This window comes from Lycium barbarum, chromosome 7 (assembly GCF_019175385.1).
Source record: "Lycium barbarum isolate Lr01 chromosome 7, ASM1917538v2, whole genome shotgun sequence".
Taxonomy (NCBI): domain Eukaryota; kingdom Viridiplantae; phylum Streptophyta; class Magnoliopsida; order Solanales; family Solanaceae; genus Lycium; species Lycium barbarum.
In genome coordinates, this window is record NC_083343.1 from 114,073,771 (window position 1) to 114,095,166 (window position 21,396).

Consider the following 21,396-nt stretch of genomic DNA (forward strand, 5'->3'; position numbering starts at 1 on the left):
TACTCTTTCAATGGTTAATCTGGATATGCATATAAAAAAACAATTCAAGATATTCCTATATAATCTACCCCACAGGTTAATTTCTCCGTAGTTCAAGGAAAAAAGTATCAAAGCTAGCAGAGCAGAACCAAAGGGCCAAATCCTTAATTTAGCAGGAACAAGCAAGAACTATATATTTAATATTTTTCTATCCTTCATTTCATCTCACTCAGGCTCAGGAGACACTTTCCGGGTGCTGGTAAGTTTGCTTCGACTCAGTGACATTTATCTAACATCCGGTGTGTACACCAAACCAAACAATTTAACCTTAAGAGTCAGTTTAATAGTTAGAAATTAAAGTAAGAATACATATCACCTGGCCATGGTTAAATTGGTTAATGATGACAGTTAATATACACAACATATATCTTGTATTATTTTGGTGTCAACGCCGAGTTTGGATAATTTTTTTCTCCCCCTCGGTATCTGGAAGAGGGTAGGAAGTATGAGCTAAAAGATCTACAAGATCCTCATGTGCTATGTAAAAACTGCCAACTTTTCACCCAAAAGCAAAGGGAAAAAAAATTAGAGAATAAATAAAACAAGAAGTAGCTTCATAAAACTTTAACGCCCTTCCTACCGAGTATATACTATGTAGGAACATTTCCTTCAGTACAAATGCTTAGTGAATCTGAAAAATGAAAAATGAAACCCAAAATTGTGCAATATCAAAAGTACTGTCTGCTCACATGTTGCATGAACGATGGCAACTTTCAATACCATCACTAACTTTAAGAAGGATGTACCATTGCATGAACTGGATGATGAAACAAGAGAAACTGCAAGTAACTCTCCAGTTTCACCTCAACTTTCTGGCAAGAAAATGCAGAAACTGAATGGGCTTTTGAGAACAGCATATTTCCAAGGAGCAATTCCTAGTTTTCCCATCATTATTTTGCTGATTTAATGAAGACCAATCCTTTCTCCAAGAAGATTATGTGTTTCACAGCTAAATGAAGCGCCCCACTGTGCAGCTTGAAATATGGAACGAAAATCGGAACACATTATACATAGGACATGACTGTCATCCAACTGCTAATCATCCTTGATACTGTTAAAATCAACTCAACCTGGAAAAGCGAACTAATTTATAATGAGGGCTGTGATTATGGTTTCATTATCAGCAAAACTGAAATTAAAATGAAGATTGTGATTATAGTTAAATTATCAGCAAAATGTCCCTCCCATCTGATAAAAGAATGTAAATTTACTATAAATCAACTGCACAAGCATTATTGGAGTAGACTTCGAGAAAAGAAAATGGATACTTCTGATCTATCTGCGTCTTTGCTTGGAGTAGCTCGCGGGTCCAACATTTTGAGATCCTCTACCGGGAGAATCCGTTGATCCTCTAAAAGAAGCATAAGCTGCTTTTGCTGAATCTGGGACAGAATCCAGAGGAATTGACTCCACAAAGCATGCTGTATTGATTCGAGTCCTCTCAAGTTCAGATTGAAGTAGGTCAGAACTATACTGCTGCGCAAGAGCCTGTCAAGGCATGCAAAAGGTGGCGAAACACTTTAATAACAGAAATACCTTGTGATAGTAAACAATATTCTAAAAGAAAATTTATGTCTTAACAACGTCCAAAGCAGATTGCATAGAAAAAAGAAATGACCAGAAATCTGGAAAAAAGTCGATAGAGAGGAAGTATTTCATACAATCAGGTCATCCGGTGATATAGTCCCCCCTTGCTGCCTTTCATCCTGAAGTACATCATCATTTCCACGTGTTGGCCGGCGACTATGACTTGGAGTCTCAATAGTCTCTGGGACACTCTCAGTTGCTTTCTCTAAAAGGACCCCTTGTAAATTTTTCAGAGACTCCCTTGCTTCATGTGTGAAATAAGGGTTCAATATGGTCTCAAAATAATCAAGCTGCATGATTAAGCCACACAGACTATCAGTGTCAGTGCCAGACACTTAGTCAGTTCCCTGTTTTATTCTACCAACCTTTGGTACTCCATAAAAATATTTAGAGAAATAAATGCAAGAACATGGAATCTAAATCCCCTCTCTCCACATTTTATTTTAAGTATTTATCTGCTTATACTTGTCGCATACAGAATAAAAGCTTAAGCACTACAAAAGCAATCAAAGAAACAAAAGCAAAAAAACCAACTTGTATTTGCACCATCCAAACGTAAGCTTTCCAACGGAAAAAAGTTGATTCCTGGAAGCACTAGCAATTTAACTGACCTCAAGCATAAGCTGACAAAAGCCATTCACGTCTAATACTGCAAAATCTGTATCTTGGTTTTCATGAAAAAGGCTTAAGAAAGTGTCTATTAGGCCTTCAACAAGAATACCAAGTGTCTTATCCAGCAGAGGCTTACAACCAGCAAATACCTGTAAGAGAAAAAACAAATTTAGAAAGTTAGACTAAGCAATCCGGAGAGAATGGTATAAGAAAACCATCATGTTAAAGATAGAGATTTGAGATTTAAAACTTTTTAAACTCTGCACCAGATAAATCAATTAAAATCTCCCTCTACCAAAAATAAATGAATGAGCAAAAATATCCACAGAAAAGCGTTGGAGAATTTACCTCTGCATGTACAGCAACTAAAGTGTGTAGCAAATCCACTGCAGCATCTCGTACCCCCTGCAACGCATAGATAATCGTGCTATCATTCCAAGTGGAAAACATTTGCTGTTATTGAAGCCAAAAATGAGAAATATTTATTACCTTAATTGCTGGTGCAGCACCCCATTGTACACCACCCTCCAATAAATAGTTTACAGCAGCTGTTCTAAACAAATTTGTCTGACAAAATATTTCCAAAAATAGAATATTTAGGGATCCTCCAATCAGGGATAAGGTGAAGTTTAAGAGGCAATCCGCTATTCTTTTAGACAAAACTTCCTCACCAATATTAAGCACTAAGTATCAATATCTTATTATCATCTTTTGTGTTTTTCAGGTTTCACCTCCCTTGATGAGGTAAACACATATCAGCTAACTCGTCCGCCTCCCGGGATCAAGTCATCAGGGTCTGGGGGTTAATATAGACAGAGAGGCTATCTGGTCATGGATGTTCCTTGAGGATACTGCTAGAGTTAACATTTTAAAAACCACATTGTTTAGGAAAAAGAAAAAGTAAAAGGACACCATGATAATTAAGGAAAATACTGAAAGGGGAATAGGAACCTTTTTAAGCGAGGACAGGGAGCATAAACCTTGTATAGTTATGAAAGTAAGAATGTTCTTAAGTGATTTATTTCAAAAGGCATGAGTATCTCTGATTACATCACTACCATTTTGTGAATCTAGCAGAGTGCTTTGTGCACCATTGCTCACTTGGAATTCCTACAGATATGTACCTAAAATTTACTTCGGAAAATTTCTTGAGGAGTTCTCCATGACAATAACAAGTTGAAACAATAATGAAACAAAACAGATCTATTACATATGGATACCTTTGCCAAAGTATACTGCTCAAGAACATTTTCTTCAAGCCCAGAGAAAGACTCAATTAGATCTTGCATATCACTGTCCTCTTCATCCTTGCCCCTGCAGTAGCACTGCACTTTAGTATCAGCGTTAGCAAAGGCCTTTAACGACACTAGATAGTAGATAGTAGATAGTATGATGTTAATTTAATGTTAGGTAGCTCGGCAAAATATTATTCTGTCAAAGTCTTTAAAGATGAGATGACTGCCGAAAAGAACTACTCAAGTGAACATTTTAGGTCCTAATAGCACATCGCTACTTCTTTGTTCAGAGACAGCTTTCAGGTTCCTGGGGAGAAAAAAGCTTCTTCATTTAAAAAGTTAAGAGAGATAGGCCCTTAAAACTAGTCAATTTAGTTCCGTAGTTATCTTATAGAAAGTATGGAACAGAAGTGGTTTGGAAAACATACAAACTCCTATTGCCCATCAAATTGCCAACTCTTTATGCAATCAACCTGGGAAGTGGTTCTGCAACATATTGATATAACAAAGTACCCCTAACCCTGTCCACCCCTATTAAGTGGATTGTATCCAATGTTTCTGACATTATATTCGACGAAACAAATCATACAAAATAGACAAGCTATACAGTACTAGAAAGCTATTTGTACTGTTTAACTTGATTTACAAGCTATAAAGTACTCAATGCTATTTTTGTACCTAGACTGCAGCCAAGTTCGTCTGTACTTGCTGTACAATTCATGCGCAAGTTCATCTTTGAAAAATCCAATATTACTTACGACCATCAGCAATTGCCGTTGTGGATCAACTATACTTCCTGGAAGAGGATCCGATGAATTTTCTTCTGGTTCAGCATGTCCGTTTTGAAAATGTGAACTTTCTCTGTCATATTTGTTCAGAAGCTGATTGCCAGTGTGGCCCAGCTGGCCTAATTAGAGTGCAAAATTTGTATTATATTCCAAAGTTTATCAGCTACTGAAATACTGAGGTATCAGCTGCGTTACATACCGGCAAAATTAAGTAAACAGTTCAAAAAGGCAAGTCTAACAGATTCCTGAATTTCTTGAAGCTGCAAGAATATGTCCTCTGACTTCATAGCCTCATTCCTCAAAGACTGAATCATTCTGGAAAGAACAAACATGCAGAAATTAGGGTGCAATAACCGTTAACTATTCGGACATTTTGCAAAATTCACTCCAATTAGCAATTTCAGCTCCGTCTCCTGAAGGCCTATATTACACTGCCCAAACAACTTAAGAAGACAAGAGGCACTACATCTTTGCTAACAAGAAATTATATATCTGCTCAATCAATTGTCTGTCACTTATAAAACATTCAAGGATGAGTTGTCATAATAGTTTATGGTGTCAATAAGCATAACTTGTTACAGAAGTATCACCGGACCACAGTACAATGGAAATCAAATAAATTACCCCTTCGTATGAATATGAACACGATTGTGTGTCAATAGAAGTGAGGTTTAACACATTTTTCTGTGCGAGCCAATGCATATTTGAATTTCTCTTGATAGTTTCACAAACACATACATTTGGATGCACGTATTCTAATTTTAAATTAATTGATGCTAGATTAAATTACTTCCTGACAAACATAAAAGGCAATTTAACAAGTGTTTTGCATATTGAAAAGAAACAAGCTAGGGAAAATCCTTCAGCTTACTGCAGTATGTACCAGGAGGATTAGATCACATGTAGAGTTATATTTAAATGGGCATACAACATTTTGTGATATATTTAACTTACGAATTGATCTGATCCATTGCAAATGTGATAATTGAACGGAAAGCCAGAGGCAAGGAAGAAATTGTATATGGAGATCTGTTCCTTTCTAAAATAGATACTGGGATCCAGGTCTCATCTTTTGATATCTTCTCAGTTGTAGTACGCATCCAAGAACAGAGCCTCAATATATAAATTTTTGTGACCTCAGACTGAAGTGTGCGCAATGCCGTAACTGTTAATCACCGGAGAAATCACTCGGAAACATTTCACAGACAATAGCATACGTCAACTTGGAAAGTTTACGTACCAGCAACTGGAGGTGCTGATTCTTTGGCTTCAAAAGCATGACATGCTTTAGATATCTCTTTTATGGAATCACTCATGTACGGGCAAAGAATATTTGATTCTTCAAGATCCCGAAATGTGTTCTGAACCTGTGAGTAATTTCAATATTCTATGATATGCATTAGGAATAAGCATGAATACATATTAAATCACAAAAACTAATATCCGATCTCCTAGAAAAAGCTCCAAATCGATTTTAAATCCAGTGTCAGCTAAAACAGACTAAATACACCAAAAGAACTATACAAGGTGGAATGGTAATTACCAAATGTGACTGAGGTTGGTACAACGTGAGATTAGTTTCAACTAGCAACGTGTATGACAAAAATTGAAAACATAAGACATATAAGCTAGCACCACTGAGATAGAAGAGAGGTAGAACCCAAACCATGAATGTCATATTTCCTAACAAGTTTTGACGTATGATTAGTGAGATCAAAGAGAGATGAAGAGTTTATTTCACTCAATTTCTCACTACAAGACACGAGGATAACTTTACAAATTTTTATACAACCAAAACAGACAGAAGCCTTAGTTACATTCATATGATTGGGTCTACTGGAAAAGAAGGATGTCATGAAGAATGTGAGAGTTAAAAGATCGTACCGTCAAGATGGTATTCCCTGTAGAAGTATGGAATGACTAGGGGAAACCACAGTAGCATGCCTAGCCAAGCTATTCAATGTTATAGCATGGAGAGAAAAAATGTCAATGAAGAGAGTGCATCTTGGTTTCAGTATATGAACAAAGGAGATATTCAAAATTGTGCATACTACTGAGGTATTAGACTTAGGAGCCATAGGTTGAAATTCGGAAAAGAACTACAGGGCATAGATTTAAGGACATTATAAGGATGATAGAGACAAGTCTAGTTTGTGCCTAGTAAATCTACAGTAGACGTTATACTTTTCCCAAGAAGAATTTATAAGAAGAGGAAGAAGGATATTCACAGAGAAAGCATACAATAGAGTGCCAAGAAAGTTCTTCAATAGGTGCTTTCCATTGAAGGAATCCATATCAAATATATAAATTCCATAAAAGATAAATACGAATGAAAAGTCACAAATTTGAGAATGCTGAGAGGGATAGGTTCTTGATATTAAAGGAACCCATATCAAATACATAAATTCCATCAAAGATTAATATGAATGGAAGGTCCCAATTATGAGAATAATGAGAGAGGAGATTGAAAGACCGTGGATGTAAACCAAGTATTTGCCTTGAGACATCGCTTGTTTATCCTAGATGAGCTAATTAATAGTTTTGGAATGAGGTTCTATGGTGCATGCTTTTGCAAATGATATTTTAATTGCCGAAACTAGTAAGGGAGTCAAACAAAAGCAGTCTACAGATTAAGGGTTTTAGAATAGTAGAAGCAAGACATAATATATGGATTGCAAGTTTTATCTCCATAACAACGAAGATGAAGTAAGATCAAATGGAATTATTGGAGCCCAAACACACACAATTCAGATATCTAGACTCAATCTTCTAGAGAATGGAAATGATAGATTAAAAAAGAAAGGAGCTTAAGTTGTCTATTAACTTGCGGCATTAATGTAAGGATCTTTTATTTCTGGAATCATCCTGAGATTTCATATTTTGCAGGAAATTCATTTCTAACTACCTGATTGTTTATCTTTCAATGAGGTCTAAGCTAGTCCCTTTTAATCTGGATTGTTATATCAGGATTCTGTTCCGAATTAGGCAGATTTGGCAATAATGGTGCAGTTGTCTCAACAGAAAGTAATGCGAAATGTAAAAGATAAAGACCAATTTTAGCTGGCCTAAAAGTTGAAAAACAAAGTCCCAAAGTGGCAGTGTCAGAAACAACAAATTACTCTATCAACAGCCAGAAAAAGGAAACAATTAGGCGCACAAACGTCTCAAAGTAAACTAACCCACTGCAGCTTACTCTCCTGCCATCAAGAGGAAGCATTTACCTCGGATCCATAAGCTGATAAAGTACTCTGCAACATCCCAGCAACTTCATCAAGAGAATGACTTGAATACTTTCCATCTCCCACTTTTTCTTCAGTTTTCTTTGCAGAGACATTGACATTTGAATCAGAAGACACTTGGGAACCCTATATACAAGAAAAGAACCATTAACTTCAAAGAGCTATCAAATGGAAGCAAATAATAAGTCTTAATAGAAAAGACTTCAAAATTAATGCAAATCCCCAAAAAATTGGAGAAGCAACAAATTTCTCTAGTAAACGAGAAAAAGTTAGTAATTACAAGATCTATTCCCAGAAATATACCATTTGAAGTTACAAACATTACAAAAAGAATGACAGAGAAACTATAATCAAAAGGAATAGATAGATGGCCGTCACAAATGGACACAACCAAAATTCAGTGTGGCAATGATGAGTCAGATTTCAGCTATCTAATCATGGATGCTTCATTTCATAGTGTCAAGAAACCCAGCAGTTGAGGTTCGGAAGAATGGTATTTCACAGTACTACTAACACAAAATGTGCCAGGAAATGCACTACTTTTGGAGGATCCAACACGCGCAACATGTGTAGTAATGGATTCTGAAAAAACAAATTTAAGGGGAAATAAAACAACATTGACTACTGATGGCAAGTACTAATTTAGCAATTTTATTCCAAAAGCGCATCAGTGCCTCAAATTTACTCCACTAAAGCTATCTGGTCCTCACTGACTTGGTAGAATGGTAGATGACAGAGGATATCTTAATCTTATCATAGAATATATGCACCGACAGTGGCGGATCTAGCATGCTAGGTGGGGGTTCCATTGAACCCCCAACTTTCGACGCGGAGCATAAATTTTATGTAAAAATTTATTAAAACTGCAATAAATAGTAGACATGAACCCATAACTTTTAAAATACGACGGGTTTACACTAAGAATCTTAAAGTTGAACCCATAAAGTTTAAATCCTGGATACGCCTCTGTGCACCGACCTGATGAATAATGTGAAAGGGGTAAGAGAGTCTCATTACCTTTGCAAATTTCCCACTGAAAACCGAAACAGAAACTTTCCAGAAGGCAGGCACATGATGGATAACAACAGCAGTCAACCTACGTATATATTTTCCTCTAAGAGCATCACCTTGTTCACCGGCCATCTCTAATGGTTCCGAATCACCAGGAAGATGTGTACTTCCAAGAGATGCAGAGTAATCAATGTCTGACTGACCATCATTCATAACATTTAATGAGAATCATTGATTAGTAGTTGAATTAATAATTAGTGGTTTTCTGATAACAGGTAGCCATGCTTACGGAATGGTTCAGATCTTGCTGAATTTGCCTCCATTTTGCATCAGATAAAGCTCTTTCTCTCATCTTATTCTGTAAATTCTCCATCCTTGCTTCATGATCTAAAGAGCATTTCTCAAGCAAGCCTCGAATTCTGTGGTTCTGAAAAATGGCAGAATTATGTCCAAACTTTTTTCGTATTGTGGATAAGTCAGAATGAAGTGCCATCCATAAAGCTAGCTAACATTTACCACATCCATAAGGGGAGACACTATAACAGTGTGTTATAGGAGGAAAGAAAATGTCAATCCTTCTCAATTAGGAAGAGAATAGGTTTTTTACGACATACCCTGAATTTTCCTCTTCTATGAGAATTAAGCAATGAAAAGCCAGATTTCTCAAACATCACAAGCATAGAAGTTCAGAGGAGATAGATAGAGACAAAGCTATAAGCACTAATGTTACTATATGATCTATTATTAATCAGTTAGAGCAATGAAAACCTTGAAACAGTATAAGATCAGTTTGTGAATATTAAAAGGACTCACTATATTCTTTACTAATCCCAATAGCTAATTCTTAATCATCATTAAAGACAGCATTAAACTGCTTAAATGTTTTTTATTGGCATATAATAGCTTAAATAACTGATCAAAATGAATATTCTTCTTTAAAATCTAATTAAAATATAATCGGTCTTTTGTAGAACTAAGTTCACAACAACTGCCTTAAATTGTATGACTAGTTTTTAAACTTTCTTAAATGCAAATGGTGGGATTGATATGATAATATCTGTAAAACTGGTGCTGATCTGAAAACACCTTAAGCAAGCTTTCTTTTATATTTCTTTTCCTTGAAACTTTTGTATGGGAAGAAGATCTCAATGCCACATGGAAATGGGAGAGACAAATTAAGGAAGAACAAGATTTCTCTCTGTCCTTAATGTAGGTCCCCAAGCACCATGAACATTTGATTTTTGCGTTGTTAGCATCAACTAAAGTTTGGCTTCTAAAAGCCAACAACTAAACAGCATTTTAAGAGGGGGGGGGGGGGGGGGGGTAGCGATGAGGGGTCCGAACCACCTTCCAGCAAGCACCCCGTCCCGCTTCTAGACCCCACCCTAAGCATAGCGCTAATATGTAATACAAAGGATGATATTGGATATAGATGCTTCACCTGTATATTTAAGTAGTGCCATACAGGATCTGATTCAGGTTCCAACTCCAACAAGAGCCTCACTATATTTTCAAGCTACAAGAAACATTAAGAAATCGCACATAAGTAAGAAGTGGAGTGTGAGAAAACTCAGAACTTTTTAAAAAACTAATACATAAGTAAAATTGTCAGCATTTAAAAGGTTGCACCCAATGCCAAGGTATGAAAGTCAAGTCCAAATGGAGATGAAGACTGCAACCGAATCAATTTTATAGGAAAATCAATCATTTGCAAGAACAATGGTAATATCAAGTGTTTGGTGTACCAAACACTTGAATGAATTCCGAGATCTGACTCGCCCTAAGACAATCCAGACAATGAATACAGAATAACTAAATCTTCCATCAGGTATAAGTAGAGCATGAAACAATTTTTATTGGCTTCCCACATGTACTGCATAGATAGATTTATAGTCCAGAAAGTGTTTTACTCTTCCCAATACCCACGTGCTCCAATATATCAGTAGATCATGTTACTTTCAAATGAATAAGAAACAAAGTTATGGAACAGGATGGTCAAAACTGATCACTGGCTATCAAAACAGCTTTGGATGTGTATAGAAAGGGAGGGGGAGCAAAACCAGTTGTAAGTATCGAGTATTCGTAAATGCCTACTGAAAACCCAGGCCTAAATTTTAATATTTTAAATCCAGAAAGACGATGGACCTGAGATCTTCAGTCTCTCAACTATTTCAGATTATACTGCAATATTCATGCAGCTCTTTACGGAGACTTTAGAGAACCAACATTCCACCGTGACACCATCCTACACTTTCCATATATTCTACCTCTCAAAAAGATAAACTGAAGTTGGTAAAATAACTAAAGGATGACTTACATTTGTCAGCTCAATATGAGGATCTTCCAGAGACTTGTAAAGCATGCCTTTAAACTCTTGCATAACTTTTTCAACCTCCCCAACGACACGCTTTAAAATTCCTACCTGAAGAGAACACATAAAATAAACTGTGACTAAAACAAAAGCAAAACCTTTGAATAATGATGATAAAAATAACAAAGAAGGCAGAATCTATATGCAAAGAAGTAGAAAACCTAACAAAGAAACTTAAGTAATAATCAGAAAGATAACCTCAAGGTGTCAAGCATCATATAAAAGTTAAGCGCATATATTTACTACTAAATCAAACTAAAGATATCAACAGCATGAAACTCAATCAAGTGCCATTTTCCCAAATTGATGCCTACGCAAAGAATCTACCTGCACTAGTCAGAAATAAGCCTTAAAGCATTTCTTTTAAATAAGCATGGACTCAATAAACAAGGCAATAAGGAAGTTTCTATTCATTTACATTGAGGTGAACACAAATGGGTTAAGACAAACAAAGACGTTAATTTCTAGCATAGAACATCCGCATTTGCCAAAATGTATGTCGTAGGAAAGGCCTCGCTGAAATTTACTTAGAAACTCCAAAATAATTCTTATAGATAAGCTTTTTCTACCCAAATTACTAGAGTTGAGCATTGCCAACAGCCATATACTATCCTGGAGTATGCTATCATATTATGACCACAGGGTATCTTGGATTAATTGATTACTAAGACTGGGAAACATTGGGCGTCACACACAGAGAGACGTGTACATGTATAGCTGCAATTATCTTCTGCGTATTCTTGTTTAAGTGTACTTATTTGCAGGATCTAGATCAATTTCAACAGTTTCAAACAAAAAGCAAAATCCACTACTGGCAAGTGTTGAAGTCATAGAATAATTAAGTCTTCCATACATGAGAAGGTAGCACAATTGACTTCGCTTTCCTGTACTCCCTGACTGCCAGGTCATATTCACCCTTACTAATGCTTTCACGAATGGTACTTGGCAAGTTAAACAATGTTCGGAACCTCTGAAGCATTCCTTGAACAGATCTTATCTTCTCAGCTTGAGCCTACACGGAAATGTTTCTATTTGTTACATACTAACAACAAAAGAAGAGGCAATAAATCCACGGTTACAATAATCAACTTCACTAAATGGATTGAACTAAAAAATACAGCATCACATCCTACCTACCTGTCTTTCAAATAGTGACTCAAAAGCACGGTTAGCAACTGAATTGATTCCTTGCATACAATCATATAAGTGTTTAGTTCCAGAACCTTCAGGATCTTCCTCAATGCGTCTCAACTTTGATTCAATATCTATAGCAAATGCATCACACCCAGAATTAGATCTTCCAATGATAAAATCAAAGTAAGACGAAAACTTCATCCCAAACAAGTTGTGAAGCTAACCATCAATTGTCGTTTTGCAAGATACGAAGCAATCAAAATTCTCTTTGACCAATTGTTTTTTCTGTTGCATACGTGCTTTAAGATCAGTTTTCAAAGAAATAGCACCTGCCTCTAACTCTGCTGCACTAGTATCTTGGTGGATTCGGGATAGAAACAACTTTGAGTCAAACTTCTCAGAGAAATAATTCAACCTCTCTGCAAAATTGACGCAATATCTTGTAAAAAATCAGTTGATTAGAATCAAACTGAGATTGAGAAACTATAGAAGGAAATCATAGTAGAAAGTGAAAATAGGAAACTAGTTCATCAAAAAGATCTCGTAAACTCTCAGGCATTAAGCAAAAAGAGATAACTGACACACATGATTTACAGAAATTACAAAAATCACTTAACATATGTAAAATTAGTATTTATAACATCAAACTGCAATTAAAACTCTACTAATTTCAGCACCCAATCTACAATAATGCCTACATTAACACAACTCAAATTTAAACGTCATCTTAAGATGTAATTCTGACTAGGCCAGCCCTTAGTTTTCAGTAGTCAACCGTCAAAAGAACTAATGTGCAGTATTTAATTGCAATAGTAAATGTACTAAGGGAACATAGAAAAGAAGCGTAGAATCAGCAGAAGAAGGACGAGTCATTTTCTGAAGAAGAAAAAGAGGACCAAAGAAGTAAATCAAAAGTGAAGCAATCTCTTCTCTTTCTCTTCTTTTTTGTCCTCATTTGAACTCAGATCCTAAAGAAATGGTAGCTGTTCGCTTAGATCACTTAGCACTTTACTGTCTGAAGCACATCGCTTTGCTCATGAAGCGATAACCCCTGGCTTCACATACTCTATCGGTTTAAGTGACAAAGACATGGCATTTGACAGTGCCGAATGTCCCTGAAGTGACACAACAGGACAAACCGTTGCTTGGTTTGCGGATTATTGGTGGGATAAGGAGAACAAAAATAGAATGCCTCGAACTTGTACATTACAAATCTTATAATTTTGGTAATCTACAAATTCTAGGCATAATCACATCTCCTGATCATAACCATCAAACTAAACAAATCAAATACATTCAGATTGTGTACTACTCTAGAATAATTTAGACCAATCTTCAATTTCACTAAGTCCGTTCAATAGATTTAAAAATTTGTTTTTTTGCTAAATCAATTACAGATTATTTCATCACAAGGGATCTATAATTGTTGTGTTTCAACCATCAACCCAAGTAATCAATACAAAACTCATTACAAGGTAAGGGTATAAGATGGAGATTCATATGACTACATCTTAACAGTCCAGAACTATCTCCATTAAGATGCTCCTTCCCACATAGGATCTACAGAAGAAACTCTACTGTGTTTGCAAAAGGTAGAGGAACATAGAATTAGCACTTATATACCAAGAATTTCCTTTTTTTGTTTTGTGTGTTGTTTGGTGTGGGGGTGGGTGGGGAGGGGGGGAGGGGGCTCTAAGTAATAGCTTCGGCATTTTTTATTTTAAAATATGTGTCAACGTCAAAGCGTATTTCCAGTGCACGTCCTGCGTTTCTGTCCACCACCAAAGATATTCTCAAGAAATGCACGCATCACCAAGGGATTGCCACCAATAAAACTTGAGGAAATAGTATAATCAGGGAATCATCCCGCTGTAGTCACCAGTTGTTAGGCTTGTCTAGTAATCTAATGTCTATTCCGTACACATACAAAGTGCACTACAACAGCATCCCTATGCTTCTTACCATATGAAACTTGAGATCCTGAAATGTCTAGCTACAAAAACTACAGAGGGAGCACAGCTACAGGTCTAAAGGATAATGCAATAAAACAAGTTCACTCAACTGTACTAAGAGTGAGTGCCCACACTTGAATCCAGAAACATCCAATAGCTGCAGTCACATAAAGTGCTATATCATCCACTGTACAAAGTGTATTATGAACAAAATTGTCGTCATGCAGATTCATCTCAATATTTCCATTGCGTAGCACGTTCAGTTCGGAATGTTAATTGAAATAGGCTGATGAGAAGGTATTTTCTGGGGAATTGAAATAAGTAGAGGCAAGGAAGCCCTAATAAAATAAAGTAGTTTGGTTACAGAATTAAATACCGCGTGTTTTGGGGTCTAAATGATCCTTATTGCCTACAGATGGGGAACTTGATGAGTGCTCACTGATCATCCTTAATGTTCTATTGTCAACTATCCTGTCAGTACAAAGCAGCCTCCCAGTTAGCACAAGACATTACCAGTGAACGAAATGCATAAATAAAGCAAGATCATAATAAGTACCCCAATCTTAGAGGATCTATGCATTCCATTCCACGAGGGAAAGACTGCAAACTCTGAAGTGCCTTCTTTGCCAATGCCATCTTCTCCTCCTCAGCCTTAATTTGAGTCGCTGGAATTGCTCTAGTCTCCCTCATCTCCCGAACATGACGTCTTAGCTGAAAAAATTTTGATCTTTAAGTTCAGCATTCATTCGAGAATGCTTCAAACACTACTGGCCAAACAAGCACACATTCTGATTTACAATGATAAAGAAGACTATTTATCTACTTCCACATGGAATGTAACTTGAAATTTATATAAAGGACCTCACAAATAAAACTGGCCCCTTTAAATGAACAACCCTCAAATGTATGCAGTACAAAGAATAATCTCTCATAAGTAAATAAGCAACTATAGTGCTAGCAAGTACATACCAATAAAACAAAGTCCCTTTTGGTATGGAAAATAATCTTTCAGGAAAATATTTTCTGCGAAACTCATTTTCTTTACAAATATATTCCTATACATACTCCAAACCACTTGCTTCAACTAGTTAATACTTAGAAAGTGCTGTTAATCTTTAATATGCAACAATACTACCAAAACAACATCATCATACCATATCCTACACCTACTTAATTATCCTTAATTCCTACTTCACATCGGAAAAAAAATACGGGAAATAATCCAGAAATGATTTTCCAATTTAAAATGTTTTCTCCCAAACCAAACAGACAACAGACGGAGCAATGATGAAATTACCAATAAAAAAGAATCAAAGAACACTATAGAAAACCACAAGAATTACCCACGTAAGGACAAAAAAAAAAAACACTTAAAACTATCCACAGCTTTTACCGCTTTGACAAAACATCATTGTCATCAAAACAGAATTACACCATATGCTTATAAAGCTACTACATACAAATATATCAAAAACAACAACTCCACAAAGCATATACACACAGAGGCTGATGTTGTCCATCAATAGACCCCACTATTTTCGGGTCGAATCAAGTATATGTGTGAAAAAATGGTAAAATGTACTCTATCAGTCTTAATTTACGTGACACTTTTTTTTTTTTTTTTGGTCAATTAAAAATATGTATGACTTATTTTAGACCATAAGTTCCAAAAGTATTCATTTCATATTTAAACTCAGCGTCCAGTCAAACAAATTACATAAATCGGGGAGGAGGGAGTAATAATTATACAAATTGTCATATACGCTAGGGGGTCATTTGATATGCTGGACAAGCATAAGTAGTCCTGGGATAAGCATTTAGTACTGCTTTATCCTTTGTTTTCTTACTAATCCTGGGATAAGTTATCATAATTAGATGGTGGAATAATAGTATCAGGATTAGTTATCCCTAGATAAAACAATGAAAATGATAAAAATTACCCATGTGGTCTCTCAAGCCCTTTTTCTACTAAATAAGGCAAAAGGTATTTTTGTAAACAAATGACTTCTTCCAAGAAATTATACAATGCCTGTTATTTTTAACACACAAACCAAACAGTCAATAAGAAATAATACCAGGTAACTAATCCAGGCATAAATTGTCTTGAAGCGACCCCTAAATGTACTAGGCAATTAAGAAAAATGAGATACCTCGTCTTCATCAACGCGCTTCCAGCAATCAGGTTCACCACCTTGCCACAATTCATCATCATCCTTCCCTCCTCTACTTGCTGCCCTTCTTTTCGACGCTCCTCCCTTACTACGTTCCTTAGACGACGATTGTTCCTGATCATCCCCAGATGAAATGCTGAGTATCTCCAAGTCCGAATCATCTTCATCCTCTTCCACTCCTTTCCTCTGCTTCTGCTGCACTTTTCTATTCGGCGTTGCACCACCAGTACTTCCTGTAGTAATATTTTAAAGAATTGTTGACACATGGCAATTTGACCAAGTGTCTTAAATATATAAAATGTTGGCATAGGCTATAATTCATCCTTCAGCACATATCAATTAGAAATCTTCCAATTACTTTCTCAATCCCACGATTCTCTCCTGCCATTTGCTTTCTTTCTTTTATATTTCTATTGTCCTTTTCTTGTTATCTTTAAATTTTACCCCTTAAAACTTACTGGTATTATTTAATTTTGCTGATTGTTGTATCCTCTAATTAAAGTTAAAGATGGGTTTGTTTAATCCTGTGGAAACATTTCTAGTTTCTTAGGACAGTGTCCAGCATGTTCGTGTATTTACTCTAAAAATTTTACCGTAGTAATACTGTAAGTACTGGTTTTACCTCTGCTGGCGCTCTTGGGGTTCGGCTTTGGCGGTTGCTCTGGTGGTTTTTTGCCTGTTGCTTGCTCTTGTAATGCCATTTGTAAGAGCTCATCTTCATCACTGTCACTTGACATTTTTTATGATCAGTTCGTATGAATGTTCTGTACGTTGAGAATTTTGTTTGAAGTTTGGAGATGGTAAATGATTGTCCCATTAGATATGCCATGTTGAGAAGTATGGAAAAGCGCAACTATTTTCGTTGATCTTGTTTTTTGGTGGAAAGGTGTCACCGTAAATAAAGGAAATGAAAGACCATTTCCATATTTGAAAGACAATCATACTCCCCGAAATGGAAATAAATAAAATAATACTCTACTACTAGTCTACTTTATTAAAGGATCCGAAAAGGGTTAAAAAATAGCCTAACGTGTGGTTTAAGAATATCCTCAATTTTTTATTTTTGGATGAAGAATTTCCCTCCTTTTCGGTGTTTGGTTTCAACTTTTTATTTTGACTCAACAATAGTTTTCCTTCCAGCTGTTGGTCTAGAAATACAAAAAAAATGGTGTTGATTGTCTTGATGTGGTCCGGTCTTTAATTTTCGGCCCCCCCCCCCCCCTTATCGGTGATCATCAATTTTGTCCCCACTTCTCATTTAATGAAATTTTGTGGGCTTACCTTTATTCGCGCGTCTACTAGATCAAAAATTCGGGTTCGAACCACAACAGAGTTAAAAAAAAAAATTACAAGACAGGATTTTCATAAAAACTGTGCCTATTCGGGGGTAAAGTTATACCTTAATTTCTGTAGTATCCTACAGAACTATGTCTTAAGGCATTACGTTACTCCGAATAGGCATAGTTTGATATGAAACGTTGCCTTGAGATTATTTTTTTTACTCTGTTGGGATACTACAGAAGTTATGTTTGGCATAACTTTAACCCGAATTGGCATAGTTTGCTATGAAATCTTGTCTTGTGATTTTTTTTTTTTACTTTGCTGCAGTTCGAACTTAGAATTTCAAAGTATTTTCGGCCACTTTTTATGCCGAAGAACAAAAATTAAAGACTAGCAATTTTAGGGGCAAAATTAAAGACCACCCCGAAACGAGGGCATAGCCTCAAAATTTTGGCTCAAGAATACCCTTAAAATAATGGCCTAAATTTTGGGTTAAATTTGACTCTTTAAAAATTGTCACGTCGTCATTATGATTTGCCTCGTTTTAAATTCAGAATTAAATTAAGACACTCCAATTTTTAAAAATCCATGCCGCTCCTGACCCGTTTCTTTTAACCCTTAATCCCTGACCCTTCATCTATATTGAAACAAAACATTCGACCCTTTAGTCTACAATCTTGTTTTTTAAGTCCTTCCTTAAAGGCATTCTTTAATAGCGATTTTGAAAGATTATTTAATCTGGCAGTCTCGGATAGTGCATAAGAAATGTAATACTACAAATCGACTAAAACTTTGCCTGCTAATTCTTAGCAAGCATACTATTCCAGCAGCTGGCAAGAGAACTCAACGTCTCAACCACCCTATTTTGGCGCCACAATCTATAAAGTTCTCCGGCCCTAATTAATGAGCGGAAACTACGTACTGTTCGAACATGCTATGGCGTCATAATCCGACCTAGAGCAACGAATAAGAAAATTGATGAAATTTTAAGGGCCAATGGAATCATGAATAAGCGAGCTCGAACCAGAATTATCCCCAACATGACGCTGATTGCCACCTTGCGATTCCGTAGAATCGCCCACGGATAAGACAACTCCCACTCGATTAAAATTATCGGACTGCTTTTGCAACTTGCATTGCACGTTTTCATTCTCCTGGTAATTTTTCGATGGCCTATTGCCATGCTGGACTTCAATCCTATCAAGGCGATAACTCATGCAAGCCGCCCAGTTACTTTCTTTCGGACAATCCCTTGAAATCAAACAGGACCGGTCTTCTAACATATCGTCCATAATATTTGTAGTAGTGACTCTTGTGCGGCCTTAAACCAAATTCCTTAGGATTGTTGTATTATTTCCACACTTATTCATTATCCTTATTATTATCTATGTTTGAGACTTATACTCGGTGCCTTGATTAATTTATTGTGATTGAATGAATGATTTAGGAAAAGAATTCGCCTACCGAGGTGGGAAATGATAGGTGCCCGCACGATTCCCCTAGTTGGTGTGTGACAAAATCGATAGAGAAATTCTAGACAGATATAATGATTTTAAAAATCAAGATCAAAGCTACGGTAATAATAATTTAGGCATATAACTTTTTTATCGTTAAAAGATATTTGTATTAAAAGGTCTGCAACCAAAAGGTGCTTTAAAGATATTTATAGGGCAACATCATCGATGAATGTGCAATGAACTCAAGAATATAGATCAGTACTTTTAACATGTACTACACGACTCGGTATATACGTGCAACGCACGTGCCGAGAAACTAGTATAGAAAAAGATACGTATCATTTTTAGTAAGCATATAAAATACAAGATAATAAAGAGAAAATTATTATATTTTAGGTTCATTTTATCTTTTTGTTGAATCAACTTGAATAAAATGGTGGCATTCATTGAAAATTCATATCAAGTAGATTATCTTCTTGAGTTAATTTCTTTATTCTTTATTTGTTTTGTTTGATTTCTCAGGTTTTTAATGATAATGGAAAATTATTTGGAGAGGGAGGGGTTGTAGAGGTGATTGGTGACCGATAATGGAGGAATAACGGTGGAGATACGTGTTTGTGCTCGAGCAAGGAATTTGAGGCTTTGCATAAATGGGTCTACGTTCTCTTTACGTTTTCAGTCCTTAACTTACTTTTAACAAAATGAAAATCTCGCTGGTTGGTAGCGGCCAATCGAAGAAATCAGAAAAATTCTTTTGGGTTTTGATTCCATGTTGCGCTTACAAATTTGGTAAAAGATTTTAAATTTAAAAAGCCAACTAATTCAATTCAACATGAAATGCTTATTTATGAAAAAAGTATTCCCTCCTAATATTTCTCATTTTTCATGCTTGAACCTGATATCAGTAATTAATTATAACAATTAAAGCTAAAATTACCTAGTAACGTACTTAATGTAAATAAAGTACTCTTTTGAACAAAACGTGTACATATAGTATGATCAACAACAATAATATGGATATAAACAAAGTATCAATATAACCTGTGTACAACATATGTTAGGATTTTCTTGAATAGGTGTGAATGGAAAAAGAATAGTTGTGACTTTTCTAATAAGGCACAATGACACCTATTCATACTATTCTTTATTGGCTATAATACTTAGTCATTCCATCAGATTTTACTTACGAAAATTCTGATTGTCTTCTTCTTTCTTCTTGCACAATAAAAATTCTAGTGTGATTTACAGCCTTTGAGCGGTTCGCCGTTCACCGGGGTTTGAGGTACTGCTACGCTGGTGAGTTAATTCGTTCTATCATGGGAGGATATATTCCATAACCTCGGGTACTTGAGGGGAATAATTTCCTTAAGGAAACACTGTGAATTCAGTGAGCTCGAATTTATTTTCCTTTCTTTTCAGATTCCGCATTAGATTGTTTCCTCTCTTTTCAGATTCTGTTTTAGATTATTTTTTTAATACAGATCGACAAAAATCTTAAGGAAATTATTAGTTTTATATATTCTGTATTCTGTTAATCTACTAGAATCTTACTCTTTTGACAAAGAAGAAAGTAATTTTTCTTTAGAAATAAAAAATACTCTTTCCTGAGTTATAAAAGTATTCTTTCAGAATTAAAAGTACTTTTTCAGTTATTTCTACCCCGATTTTGAAGATTAAACCTTGATAAGATTGGAGAAGAAATTTACTCTTGACAGGAAGAAGAAAGTTACTCTTTTCAGAATAGGAAAAAGTACTCTTGTCAGAAGAAGAAAAAAAAAAGTCTTTTCAAAGATAAAAAAAAGTACTATTTTTATAAGAAAAAACGGTACTCTTTTTGGAGACTAAAACCTTTGTGGTTTTATACTCCCCTGTATGGAGATTAAAATCTGCGTGATTTTCTGCTCCAAGTTACTGTTAGGTTTAAAGAAGATAAAAACTTTACCGATTTAGTAACTTTTAATTAGCTTGAAGATATAAAATCTTCGCTGGTTGTTTATTCTGTTTGAAGAAGGTAAAAACTTCTCCGTTTTATTAAATCTGTTTGTGTTAGAGATTATTCGATTTGAAGATATAAAAATTTTGCCAGTTTATTCTCTGGTTAAGAAAACAGGTAGATAAGAATCGGAATTTAATTTCGATTGGCGGCATCAAACAAAACTATTCAACCAAGGAACATGTTTCTTCATTGTTGTATTAATTATTATATATGAAGTTGGTGTGGCCAGTCACAGCGTTGAATTAATATTATGACACCAACAAAATATGTTGATGGCATTGGTTTATTCATCAACTGATTGTGTCGTTTAAGAAAAGGGTGTCAGGCGTGTATCTTTTGTTTTGTTTTGGGTATCACGTTTTTCCTTGGACAATCTAACTGTTAAAGTGGTAAATTGACATGGAGTACTCCTGCAAGCCATTTGTGCATTTACTGCAAATTTGGAGGGAGTGCTACTCTTTGCATAAGAAGAAATCAAAGAAAACGACACTCATATGGGCTCTTAGGTTATGCATTCAAAGGT

General features: G+C 35.6%; 1 protein-coding gene across 2 annotated transcripts; it reads right to left on the minus strand.

The window, feature by feature from the left end:
* Positions 1-576: 576 nt before the first annotated feature.
* On the minus strand, positions 577-17,208 carry LOC132603865 (exocyst complex component SEC5A-like). 2 transcript variants are annotated; one of them, XM_060317152.1, is made up of 23 exons: positions 16,762-17,208; positions 16,119-16,372; positions 14,525-14,679; positions 14,345-14,439; positions 12,241-12,435; positions 12,020-12,147; positions 11,736-11,894; positions 10,829-10,933; positions 9,953-10,027; positions 8,801-8,938; positions 8,518-8,709; positions 7,483-7,626; positions 5,502-5,628; positions 5,216-5,426; positions 4,461-4,576; positions 4,152-4,380; positions 3,459-3,552; positions 2,728-2,805; positions 2,587-2,643; positions 2,238-2,387; positions 1,701-1,916; positions 1,308-1,527; positions 577-1,109 (listed from the first exon to the last, which is right to left on the minus strand). In XM_060317152.1, exons 1-22 carry the CDS (start codon positions 16,874-16,876, stop codon positions 1,315-1,317), a joined length of 3,246 nt encoding a protein of 1,081 aa, XP_060173135.1. In that variant the 5' UTR covers positions 16,877-17,208; the 3' UTR covers positions 577-1,109; positions 1,308-1,314. The 2 variants fall into 2 exon arrangements, with proteins under 2 accessions (XP_060173135.1, XP_060173134.1); XM_060317151.1 differs by having other exon boundaries at positions 577-1,527.
* Between the last annotated feature and the right edge of the window lie 4,188 nt (positions 17,209-21,396).

Excerpts from the sequence above, each read along its gene's own strand:
- LOC132603865 (XM_060317152.1), bottom strand. The coding sequence starts at position 16,876 with ATGTCAAGTGACAGTGATGAAGATGAGCTCTTACAAATGGCATTACAA. Across the intron at positions 16,373-16,761 it reads CCCCAAGAGCGCCAGCAGAG|GAAGTACTGGTGGTGCAACG; the intron begins GTAAAACCAGTA and ends ATATTACTACAG. Across the intron at positions 4,577-5,215 it reads GCAATGGATCAGATCAATTC|AATGATTCAGTCTTTGAGGA; the intron begins GTAAGTTAAATA and ends TGTTCTTTCCAG.